The 13,782-nt window shown below is 37.3% G+C and overlaps 2 protein-coding genes across 4 annotated transcripts in view; one reads left to right on the top strand and one right to left on the bottom strand.

Moving 5' to 3' along the window:
• Positions 1–13,782, top strand: part of LOC111511993 (dopaminechrome tautomerase) — a 96,445-nt gene that overhangs the window by 25,458 nt on the left and 57,205 nt on the right. The gene's annotated exons all lie outside the window — the stretch shown is intronic.
• LOC141487287 (uncharacterized) lies at positions 5,770–6,955 on the bottom strand. The gene is made up of 2 exons (XM_074186187.1): positions 6,724–6,955; positions 5,770–6,660 (listed from the first exon to the last, which is right to left on the bottom strand). The coding sequence occupies exons 1-2, from the start codon at positions 6,873–6,875 to the stop codon at positions 5,949–5,951; spliced, it is 864 nt and encodes a 287-aa protein (XP_074042288.1). The 5' UTR covers positions 6,876–6,955; the 3' UTR covers positions 5,770–5,948.

Here is a 13,782-nt window from a genome sequence, read left to right as displayed (position 1 = left end):
GAAAATGGAGAAAATATATAATTCTAAACCTGTGAATTATGTGTACTGGAATTCACCGAAAGAGTTAGTTGCTCGCCTACGACTATTGGTAGCTTCAAAGTCAGCCGGACATACCGGACATGATAATGAAATAATTTCAATAATTGAAGAATTACGTGAAGAAGGTATAATATATTAACATATTCACATGTAATGATCACTGTCACATCATCATTCAATGCAGTAACATTATCACCTTTTCTCTTTAATCATATTGAAATAGAATGACTAATGAAATAAGTGATGTCAAACGACAAGTTGTTAATGAATTACATAAACCTGCAAGACGTAATTTTCGTAGAAGAATAACCACCATCAAAGGTTTTGCAGATCTATGGCAAATAGATTTAGCTGAACTGCAACCTTATGCAAAAAGTAATGAAGGATACCGATATATACTTGTAGTGATAGATTGTTACTCCAAATATCTGTGGACTGTAGCAGTTAAAGATAAAACAGGTAGTACAGTAACTAATGCAATGAAACATGTACTGAAAGAAGCCAAATACTCCCCCAAACACATACAAAGCGATCAAGGGAAAGAATTTTTCAATAAAAGCTTCTCATCTCTCATGCGAGAATATAATATCAATCATTATTCAACATTTAGCACAAAGAAGGCAGCTATAGCAGAAAGAGTGATTCGTACAATAAAGGCATGGCTCTACAAGGAATTTTCGATGAGAGGTCACCACAAATGGCTTGATATTCTTCCAATTATAACTAGTAGATATAATAATAAAGTTCATCGTACAATAGGTATGGCACCCATCAATGTTGATTCAACAACAAAATTAAAATTCAAGGGTATCAATGGAATTGGAGGAAGACAAAGTAAACCCAAATTCCAATTAAATGATATTGTACGTATAAGTAAATACAAACATATTTTTGAAAAGTCTTACACTGCGAATTTTACCACGGAGCTATTCAAGATTGTTAAAATTAATAAAACCATCCCAACGACTTATAATCTTGAAGATATGAATGAACAGCCGATTAGAGGATGTTTTTACGAAGAAGAGTTATTACGAACCGAGAATCCTGACGTATATCTGATTGAGAAGGTGTTGAAGAGAAGAAAAAATAAAGTATATGTAAAGTGGTTAGGCCTTCCTAGCGAACAAAATTCTTGGATTGATGAATCAAATATGGTTTAAATGTATATAATAGTGACTTTTATGAATAAAGTAATATTAAAGTTCATTATTGTTTTCATTTCAATTATAAGTATGTGAACTGAAAAATATTGCAGCGGTAAACATTGCCCCAGCCATTCGCAATGTTCTGTGTATACCAAACCAAATTAATTGTATACTCCATTCCCGCTTATATTTTTCAACTCACGATATTGAAAACACATTATCATTCCCAAAACTAATCGCCGTCACTTTGAAATGCAGTATCCAACTCTTTTTGCCAATTATCTCTCACTGATAATGCTGTCTCATAAAGCTTAGTCGACTCCTCAAGCTCAGCCTGAGCTTGCATTCTCGAACGTTGATGGAATTGCTTATCTTTACCAATTTTTGAACGGAGTTCATCAGCATCTTTAGACATTCTAGCCAATTCAACCTTCGCTAATGCAATCTTGGCATCTAATGCTTCAAGAGTTTCATTATTAGCATTAATAGCTCGCTCACTCTTTTCAAGTTCAGCAATAGTCATCTGTGCCTTTACAAGACGGCATTTTGCTTTCCTTTTCATTTCCCCAAACCGATGGAGGGGGCTGAAAGAAGATAGCGGTTCAGCTTTCAAATCACTCTTCATTTCTTTAGGAGTACCTTTTGGCTTCCTCTTCGATCTGTCACTTTTCGTTGCGGGTTTTTTCTGTCGCACAACACTTTTGGATTCTTTCTTTTCTTTAAAGTCAGTGACAATCGATGAAGATGCCTTAGTAACCTTCCTCTTGATTGTTCTAGATTTCTTATCAACACCAAGAGGAAGGGTAGATGAAGAGTGTTTGAGTGATGATAATTGCGAAACGATCGGATTTTCAATAATAATTTGCTCATTTGGTTCTGGCACATCTGCAAAGTTAACGAAGTCGTTAATATCAAAATCATTTATCGAATCTTGACTCGATAAATGTAATACTGGAATATTTTCAAAATCAGTCTGATCGATATCAACAAGTGGTGAACCATCTTCAGCAATCAATAGCGGCATAGAGCTCATGATTATTAAGGTCTGAGGAATGATATGTGATAGCAATAGAATGTGGATAGGAAAGGTGATGATGTTACTGAGACCTCACCATTTATAGAAGAAAATAAACTAGCGCATGCGCTCTTTCATCAACTGGCACATGCGCTCTCTCACTAAACTATTCACGCATGTAACAATCTTTGTCATTTAAGAGGAAAACTTTGTGTTGCATGCATGTATTTTTAAATGTTAGAAAATAATACAAATAAATTCAAAATATATATATATTTATTAATAATAGAGGACAATAACGATAATAAAAAATGAAAAATGTTAATATGTCTCTGTGGATGTGGAACGTTCTTTGACTCTATTCCTCAATAGTTGTTGCTCGTGCGTCAAACACCAACATTGAAAAAAATGGATTCTCCTATTGGGGTAGAGTTGACCAACCTTCTCACACAGATCCCAAGTACTTCTACATGCATTGCATACATGATTCCAACAATTCATGGAATATGTATCACAACGCAAACAACGTTGCAGTGGAGTTGGAACGGCAGCACAGATACCACAAATATTTCTACAGATACCTATATTGTTAAATATTATAGGTTCGGAACACTTCAGACACTGTAACTGTTGTTGACGATAATCCGATTTTGTTCGCTTCGGTGGATGAGAAGGAGGCGATAGTTGAATCCGCAACACGCAATCACTACACATACCAGTACATGGATTGATTGAATCCTTAGGTCTACTTATTTGACAAAAGTAGCACACAATAGCCCCTGCAATCATCATTGGGTAGACACACACTTTTGGTTTTTCATTCCACTCTTTTGGAAACGGCATTTTACTAATTCGATTAGAAATATAAAGAGATGACTTACAGAAACTCTGAATGCTCTCTCCTATACCTACGATCTCTATTTATACAAATCAACATCATGTGGAAGTATAGTGGGATAACTTCTCCTACTATTCCACTCTAAACGAGTCAAGTGGGAGTCGCATCACCTCCTATATAAGTTGACTTGCAAACCTAGAGTTCATTCATTCACTCTCTACAACTGTGAGCAAACAACAACAAGATGAATTCTGCAAAAATAAATGCTGCATTAAATAGAATAGCTGCTGTTGATGAAAACAATTGGATAGACGAATCAGATGATGAGGATGTCAATGTTCCGCTAGAGGAAGTAATAGTTGAAGATGTTGGAGTCGATGAAGATGAGATAGACGAAGTTGAAAACGAGGCCAACCAAAGCGACGAAGATGATGACGTGATGGAGTTTGAGAGGGTCATGGATGAAGAAGGAGATGATGAAGGGATAGAAGCTGACACAACTGAAGGTGATGGTGCTATGAGGATCGGTATGCGAACACTCAATGTCAGTGAGACACTGGAAGATCCCTTGGATTTGTATTGTGCATTGGATGCATACGTATTGATCAGCACAATAGATGGAGAGAACAAAAAACTATGTTGGTGCTGCTTTCGGTTTTATTCGCATAGAAACAATAATGGAGGGTGGTATGCCCATGTCAACACCCACAACACTGTCTCAATTATGGAAATGGGACAGAATTGGTGTGAAGCTTGCGAGAGGCCACTAACAAACTTCACCCGAGTATCTACATGTATTATATGTAATAATGTCCAACCTGTGGCACAATAACCGTGGACCTACTGGTCAAAAAAAAAACAACAGCCCTTTTCAGGGCTACATTATTCACACAAACAGTAGTTAGTTGTATTAGTATTCATAGATTATGTGACAAATGAATACTTTGATTAATAAAAGTCTAAGTTGGAAATTTGTTAGTCTTTGAATATCTATACATTATATGACAAATAAATTACTACTTTGACTGAAAAGTCGAAATTTGGAATTTGATAGTCATTGAATATCTATGCATATGATGAGTACTACTTTAAATGAAAGTTGAAGTTGGCATTTGTCAATCATTCATATGCATATAATGATGAATACTTTCACATACATATATTTCGTTTGAGATTATAATGTTAACATAATGTTAACAATGGTATGAATCTGTTTCTGTTTGAAAGTATAATGGTAGCTCTGAAAAGAGCTATTTTTTTTATTGTTTCAGTCTTTAATTGTAGCCCTGAAAAGGGCTGTTATTTTTTTATTAATCCATGCAATGATATGGACTAACGCTCCTCATCATCAGAAACAATAATTATGGTATCGTCATCTGAATCAGATGATATACTAATGATATCATCCTCATAGTAGTCATCTGAATCAGATGATATACTCATGATGTCGTCGTCGTCATAATCAGCTGAATCAGATGATATACTAATCACATCATCCGCATTATTATCGTCAACAGCATCTATGTCGTCCTGAATACCTTGTTCCACTCGTTCTGCGAAATCATCAGGAAGATCATAGATTCGCTGCAGAAATTGAGCGAAGGTTGTACTCAAATGATCAGACGTTGAATCTATTTCATGTACTTGGATGGGTCCTGTACTCGACATTGTGGAAGAATGATATAGAACTGGGATTGTTGCTATATTTATATTGGAAGAAATGAAATGGAGGGGGTGAAATGTAGAACAGTGTTTGAGATTCGAAAACATCAAGAATGAAACTCTGAGCGATTATTAGGAGAAATTCTAGTGATTATTATGGAAAAAAAAACTAATAAGAGGGAGAGGAAGGGAGGAAGACACTGCCCCAGCCTCGCAGTGCCTCGTGTACACCAACCAAAAAGTGTGTACTCCGTGGAAGGAAAGGAAAGGAAATGATGGACGAGTAGATGATTATATGTCATCATCGGAATTGAGGACATCATCATCGATTAGGATTGGGGATGGCGGAGGACTATCCTCGATGAGGATAGGGGATGGTGGAGGACGTCTAACGTCAAGCTCGTCATCAGCATCATCACCAGAGTCGTCGTCGTCATCATCGTCGTCGTCGCTACTCATTGGGACAATGTCATCATAAGCAGGGTCCCACCATCCGTCAGGATCTGGATATTCCGAGTCATCCAAGTGTCCTTCGTCACTGCCAGTGACATGCTGAACTTGCATCCTGATGTCGTGATCCCGGTATTCGTATGGCGGACTGTGGGGTTCCGTGGTGGAAGAGACAACCTGTACCTGGCTGTTATCCCAGTAATTGAAGTTGTACCCCTGATCCGGGCAGCTATAGGGTTCGGAGGTTGAATCGGGTTCCATCTCGATGCTAGCTGATCAACTGAATGTTTCATCAGATGATTTCTACTTTTATACTTTCGAGAGGGAGTGGGAGAGGAGTGGAACATTGAGTAGGGGTAAATTGTAGTGTGACATAAGACATATTCAATGAGTAGGGGTAAATTGCAAAGTGACATAAGACATATTCAATGAAAGAGATACTTGAATGGATAAAATACAAATGAAATATACTTGTCGATTTCACTATGAAACATGTCTATTTTTTTTTTTTTAAATTTTCTTCACATGAAATTATTTACAAGTGATTAGAGAACACAAAAATTGATGTGAGGTATTTGTCTAGAAGAACTTGGAATTGAAATAAAAAAATAATAATAATAATAAGAGGAAGTGAAGAAAAATGCTCCAACCATCGCATTGTTCAATGTGTACCAAACCAAAAAACAGTGTACACCCTTTATTTCACTTCCTTTTCCTTTATTCAATATAAACTTAACAAATATAAACTTAAAACTACCATAATTAAATACTCCTAACTAACCTAAAACTAATCTTACATTTACACTTCATCTACAAAAAGAGTGTCCATAACTGTCACTACTTTTTTGTACAGCTCTATCGAAGAGGTCTTTGCTTTACACCTTTCCTGCAGAGATGCATAATTCCGATCTATTTCGGCCATTTCCTTTTGGAGTTCCCTCCGTCGGTTATCCATTTCAGCCATTTGTCGCTTCATGGTAACCAACGCGGCCTCGCTAGATCGGGCAGCTCGTTCTGCTTTCTTGCATCTCTGCAGAAAAACACTCATCTTTTCACTAACCTCTCCGATAGGCTGTGGCACCAACACCTCAGGATCCGCCGGTGTCGCTGGCAGCGGTGGTAGTCGCGTCACCAACGGCGACAATATCACCAACTCCGGAGAAGGACTCCTCGGAATTTCCACTGCTGCTGGTGCTGCTGCTGGTGTGGAGGCCCTCTTACGAGAGGTCGAAAAACTACCTGCATAAGGATTAGTCCTATTGCAAGTAGCTCGGTACTTTGAAATAGGACCAACCTTTGCTGCAGGTCGTTGGCAAACCTTCTTCACAGCCCTGACTTCCTCCTCCTCCTCGAATAAGTCAGGGCTAGAAGATCTGCACCTAACTCGCGAACGCGAAGTGGTTGGCTGGTCAACCGTCACCGCTCTCGAAGATGCTGCCTCCTCCTGGTCAGCGGACACCGGCAGAATAGACGCCACAGCATTATTCACCTCCTGTGTATTGGTTGCCATTCTGAAAAAGAAGAAATAATACAAAGTTAGTTGATATAAAAAATAACATTCCTAATTTACTTACTCAAATATCAAGTTGGTCGTTGGAACGTACTGCCTTGTTGTGGAGTGGACTGCTCTCGATGAGATGACTTCTCGAACTGAATGTTGTGGAGTGCTCTCCGGAGGGTATCGACTTCGATGCGTGAGCGGTGGGAAAATGGTGGGAGCGCACATGCGCGATGAGGGTAGGGGTGTACATGCGCAAATGTTGGGAGTCGGGGGGCGGGGCTTCGGGGAGGGGAGGGGCGGGGCTTCGGAAAGGGGGCGGGGCTTCGGAAAGGGCGGGGTATCCGAAAAGTTGGTGGCGACGGGGGGGGGGGGGGGGGTGGCCCTAACGGGCCCCGCCCACTGCCTGGGCTCCGCCCAGGTGGGTGGGGCCTCCGGCCCCAGGTAGGCGGGACATCTGGAGAGACATCTACGCCCTCTTCGCGCGCGCGTTCGTAACATAATATGCAACCGAACACCTAACCTAACGTATTAACGTATTAACGTAACCTAACCTAGTACGCTAACCTACCGCTATGCAACCGAACACCTAACCTATCGTATGTATTAACGTAACCTAACCTAGTACGCTAACCTACCGCTATGCAACCGAACACCTAACCTAACCTAACTAACCTAACCTAACCTAACCTAACCTAACCTAACCTACAGTAACTATTAACCTAACCTAACGAGGAATACTAACCTAACACCTAACCTAACGTAAGTATGCAGCTAACCTAACGTAGCTATTAACCTAACCTAACGAGGGAATACATTCACCATGTTGGTTCCATTAATACATCATCAGTTGGTTTTGGTTTTGGTTGTATTATTCTATGATTTGGATTAATGTTCAGTCCTGGATATCCCAGTCCACCTGATGATGATGGCCTGACTTTATAGTTTCTCTCCAAAACTTCTTTATGGTTTTTCTCCAATACTTCAACTCTCTGTTCCAGTACATCATACTTTTTCATTGTAGTCCCTGTTATGTTTGACATAGCATCAAATTTTTTATTTGTAGACGCTGTTATGTCAGACATTTTTATGTCTACATCACTTGTAAGTTTGTCAAATTTACGAGTGAAAGTTATCCGAGCCTCTGCAATTTTATCGTCAAATGCTTGCCGGGCGTCCCGAGCAATATTGCCTATTGTGGATTGTATTGCAGCTTGTAGGGCTAGAAGTATAACTTCCTTTGCTCCATTAATTTCCCCCTCAAGATATGATACAGTTACACAATCACTCTTGTCAATTGGTTCACTTGTATTTTTCAATATTTTCCTTTGCATGTCATAATGACCATCTTTTGTTAATTTAAAACCATTCCCAGGAGGACCTCGAATGACATTACCACCCCATTTTCTTTTTCTACCAAACTTATCGATTGTTTTAGACATTGTGCACTCTACGATGATTCTCTTCAAACTGATATTTCTGTCATTTACATTATACTATATATTGCAGTAATTGATTAGGGAAATAGAAATAATACAAATAAAATTTTAATCATTTTATATTCATTACAGTAATACATATACATACATACATAATACATTAATATCACATTACTTCTATCATATATTATTAATTATAAATGGCTACATAAATATCAATATTGAATTTTCCGGTTTTGAAGATATTGAATGATATTTCAATCATTGATCTCGGCAGATAATAAATTAATCAATTGATCCAATGGAGTCTCCTGAGATTGTGATTGTTGAATAATATTACTTATCCAACGAATGTTCTCATTTGGATCGTTTTCATAAAATTCAATATCATTATGACCCCAAGGAAGAGTGTGGGTAGTATTCGGAATGATAAATCGTTTATCGTCGTGATATGATAATGCAACTTTATTTTTTAATTCAGTATACATATCATGTAACACGCTTCTAAATGAATTCATCTTTCTGAATATCATACCACCTTGTTCGACGATTTTTTGATAATCTTCGCATGTCAATTCATTCTTTATTACAGATCGTTTAACCCCTTTGGCTTTCTTAAATTCACCATCAACAGATTTCACATAATATGCTTTAGCACCTGTACCATAAAAACTCATGATTGGATCATTTGGAAATTCATCTTTGAAGTTACCCAAGACTGAACTTGTTACTGGAATATTGAATTGGTTAACTATACTGTAATTGGATGTATCAAATCTACTTATGTTAGTTTTTATGAATTCATAAAAATTTTCTGTGTTTACTTTAAGAATGAGCGAGTCGGTATCTGTGTAAAGTAAAGAGACATTTTCATCAAAGTGTTGTTTGATGCATCCATAGAAAAAGTCATACATGACTGTTTTAGATAATTCTAATATGGAAAATCCCAAATATAATGGTTTATCGTAATGAACCTTCACTCTACCCAATTGAATGGCAACGAAATTATCAGTGAAAATTGAACAATTTTTGAAATTTGGTTTGGCTATGAGAGTGCTGGCACCTATATTTTTCTTTATATTTTCCCAATGTGTAACGAGTCTAACATCAATTCGATTATCTACATTCTCCATTGTCTTTCCATACACCGCATTATTCATTAGTTTATAGAAATCTTTAACAGATTTGTTGTTAGACCTATTACGCATTTCAGTATTAAGATCTATATAGGGTTTCATCCAGCATGATTGTTTGAATTTCAATACTCTATGTGTATTCATTACAATCAATCCATTTTTGACAGCTTGCTGTAGATTCCTATAATGAACAATATATTTTCTTTTATCATTCAAATTTGGAATTAATTTGGGAATTTTCGATTGTGTACGAGGTGGTATTATTTTTTCGACTAAAAATGGAAGGTCAGAATGTTTATCATGCAACTCTTGTGGATAATGAATGTCCACTTCAAATACATACCCATACGGACTATCAGTACTCACATCCATCACATCGAGATTAAGAATTTCATTTGGTGTCAACCATGTAAATTCACTTGTTGGTAGAGGTTGTGACATACTGTGACCGTATAGATTTGTTGCATCTAAATATGTAATGAATGTGGAAGGTTCGTTGGGATTATAATTGGGTAAAAATCTATTATTTGCTATATGTTTCCTCTCGCTACATTGACTAATTCCACCTCGTATACCTTTTTGAAAAAAGTGAATCATATCAATGTCAGTTAGTAATTCCAATTCAACATTAGTGAACTTCAACATGGCATCCCATGATAATCCAGGTGCAGTGTAATATTGTGCCGGATCTAAGTTATATATCTCTAAACTTGTGGTGCGGAAGTTTTCAAAAATATCACATAGTAGCAATACATCCGACTTCAAATACAAATCAGAGTATTCCCCCAAATTCTGACACTCGAATAAATTCCAAACTTTTCTAGCCCTATCATAATCAGTTTCCGATATATGTTCACAATTGAGTGTGTCATAAAACTGATTTTTTGTCGGAAGTAATGGATAATTCAATTTGTCAATGTCATCAACAAAACTATATGGAAATACACCTTTCTGTCTCATCAAATTGAATTTCTCAATTTGTGGGAAATGTTTGTGCATCTCCAAACATTGATCGGAGGTCAAGTTTGCACCCAACTTCTCCAACGAATTAGTCATAAATTTATAACTATCGATAAATCTCATTTTGAGATAATTCTTCCTAACCACACCATCTTTATCGGTATAGCTGTGTGTAAAGAGATGCTTCGTGAAAGATATATATTTCTCTTTAGTTTGCGGGATAACATCAACTTTCTCTTTATTCCTATACAATTCTTTTATGAATAAATGACAATCATAACCACTTAAATTATGAAAAATGATAGGTATGAAGTTTGGTATTTTGAAATTTAAATTACATTTCGAGTGAGCGGCATGTGATCTTTTCTTTCCTGTGACATGACAATGATCTCTTACTTTGACGTCACCATCAGTAAATGCTTTATTACATATACCACAAGTTCTGGCTGCAACAAACTGTTCTTCTTCTTCGACAGTTTGTGTATCCATTGGTTTAGGGTTTCTGAGATGATTTTCATGTATCTCTTTCAAATCATCTTCAATGCTACTCACAAATTTCTGAGCTGCATCTACACCCCTATATGTAACAAATTTTGTCAAATCATCATTATATGAACACTTTATCAAATAAGCAAATGAATATGGGGCATGTTTGAATGTTTTTAATCGTGTATGAACTTCCAGGATTTGGCTCATTCACATGAATCGGTTTAAGCACTGATTCAAAATCAGCATACACTACAAATGGCACCCTCATTTGCCTCTCAAAGTTTTCAAACATTAGTTTATTTTCCGCAACCATTCTACCATATTTATTGATCTTTAAATTAGTAGTTGGTGTTGTGGTACTAATGTGATTACAATCATACATATTATGACGTAAAAGCAATCTCTCATCAGAAAAATATATCAAACATCCGTCACAAAAATATTTTTTCTGTCTATGAGCTGATAGTTGATTAGAAACTAATCTTGAAAGATCTTTGATCCAACAATAGTGACCATTACCGGAGTCATCAGTTATAAACAACAAATTGACATGTCTCCGGAGTCTTCTCTGTGAGTATCGCAATGGACCAATCACTTCATACTTCATTTTACCCTTCTCAAATGTACTCTCTAAACCGTAAACATTAATTGAAATATCATTCCTATCTTCGAATATTTCGATACTCTTATTATTAACTTTAACCGGAAAATCCATACCTGTGACATCTAAAACAGTGGAAAAATGTGGATATGACGTAAGTTCGGACACTCGACTATCTGCAGGATATAATGCTGATGTTATAGCCCAAGCAAAACAATATTGATCTTCATTACGAACATTCACAACAGCTTTCTTCCATTGAATACATTGAGGCAGCTTCACATATGAACGTCCTTCCAGTGGACTGTATTTATTAATGTTGACCTCGAGAAACAATATTTTTTCACAAGTCCAACCTGAATTATAAAAAAAAAAAAAATTACTATTCAATCTTATTGAAATTTTTAAAAAATAAATACCTGAGTCACGATCCTGGAACTCAGTCGTTTGTGCCACAATTACATCACGGAATCCATCAAAAACAGCATTCAAATCTGAAGATTGGTCCACTATTTTATTTGGGAATTAAATGACTTCGTGTCCCTCGAATCATCAGTCTGAAGAATATAATTCCCAAAAACTTCCATATTCACCTTGATGCTTTTATGGATCCTGATGGCTGATTCCAGTAATTCAATGACCTTCTGCCTAATCTTATTGAAAAATGAAATGTAGTCACTGGTTACAATCGAACTCTCCACCCTGTATGTAGCAATGCGGCAATTGAATGCATTCGTTATAATTTGAACACCGTCAGACAATTGAACACATGCATTATTTTTATGACTCATGGTTCTTCGGTGAGAATTCACTTGGCTCATAGGAATTGTCACATTACAACAATTGCACGTATACATAGGTGTTGCATTATCCACTCTCACCCGTTTCACTGCAGGCCCTCCTTGGCAACTCTGGAGCTGATGCCGACGAAGATTATCACTACGAGTGAAAGATTTACCACAGTCACAGGAATACATTTTATATAATAGTTCTCACTAACTCACTTGATGTAAACTGACATAGCCAACACTCGTACGCTTCTTAAATACACTCTGATAGGACCCGTCAAGACGTCATAGCCAACCCCACTTCTCAACTACATGCGCCAAGATTACCTCCCAACTGAATGCGATAACAGATGTCGATATACGAGCAAGCAGTGGTCGTTGCGGTCTCGGAGAGGGTAGACGCTAGGCAAACAGTCCTCGGCTGCCGTTGTGTCACCATCGATAGCGGGGCTAGAGCGAACCTTCATCGCTTCAGGAGAGGTGAGGGCAGACCGATGAATACGCATTACTCTGCCACACGTCGTGGAGTGAACATGTCGCTCTCTAGCCGTTGAACGGTTATTGCTGTGACGTCACTCCACTACTAACTTGGTGCCCTAACACCGATGGAGCATTTATTACTTGGAGGATCTTCGAAGTATGCAGACGTATGTTTGTACATAGACAAACAAGCACATGATGAAACCCTGTACCGTGCATTCTCCTACACACACACCAAAAACACACAAAATCTCATATGAAAAAAAAATCTGAACGATCCATGCACCAGACACTTCAAGGTCACAATGCCTTGACTTCACTGCACAACAAAAAAACTTCACCAAACAACAACCAATAAAAAAAGCAATTAATACGTCATAGTGGTGGGGGGAAGGCCGAGAATCAGCTGTAAACAACTACTCTGATTGAGCTGGTCAGCACTTGTGGTTTGATGTGGTGATCTGTGAGGTTGACAGATATGTGGATGAGATAAAATTGAGACGGATTTTGTTTATGCTGGATGATAGTGGGAGTTTGCTTTGAGGTATCTGTTTGTGTGTGTTGATTTTCTGCAGACACATCTTCTTCGTTAAAAAAAGATAATAAATTTGTTAACAATTAATAATTCCGTAAAGGAAACTCTTACCTTCACTCACTGTTAGATATCATTTAGAGTTTTCTGTGAGATCTCAATCACAGCATTGCAATGCCCATAACAAGAATTCTGTCAAACAGTTTCTGTCATAATGTTTTGTGTCAATCATGTCCGGCAACCTGTTGAGTTCAATTTCCAATACTCAATTTCAGATTTTTTGTGCAATCATCGCATGTTATCATATAATGAATACGTAATGTTACATTTTTCAACCAAATTTAATCTTGACATACAAATATGAGGGTCCTCTTTGTTACTTCTTTGCAAACTTCACTTAACCTCACTCCGTAAGTATGAACACGATGTCCATACTAGTCGAACTGCTGGAAAATAATTCTACTAATGAAAATCAAATTATAAAAAGGAAGTATATTATGATCACTCCCATATCGATTTCAATTTAAAATCCACCGTAGACAGCTATTTCAGCCTATTGGGCATCGTCAGTACCTGACAGGCGATCATTGATTGAAGACAAATACCAAGGAAAGTACTTGATGAAAATAACTGCGTAAACGCAAGCGAGACATAAGTGGAACTACCTTTGATATCCAAATCAATTGTCAAGTTTTTATGTCAGTGTTGGT

This window comes from Leptinotarsa decemlineata, unplaced genomic scaffold (assembly GCF_025532065.1).
Source record: "Leptinotarsa decemlineata unplaced genomic scaffold, Ldec_3_MD MMD2_tig00078422_RagTag_RagTag, whole genome shotgun sequence".
Classification (NCBI taxonomy): Eukaryota; Metazoa; Arthropoda; class Insecta; order Coleoptera; family Chrysomelidae; genus Leptinotarsa; species Leptinotarsa decemlineata.
This window is presented reverse-complemented; position numbering and strand designations above follow the sequence as displayed.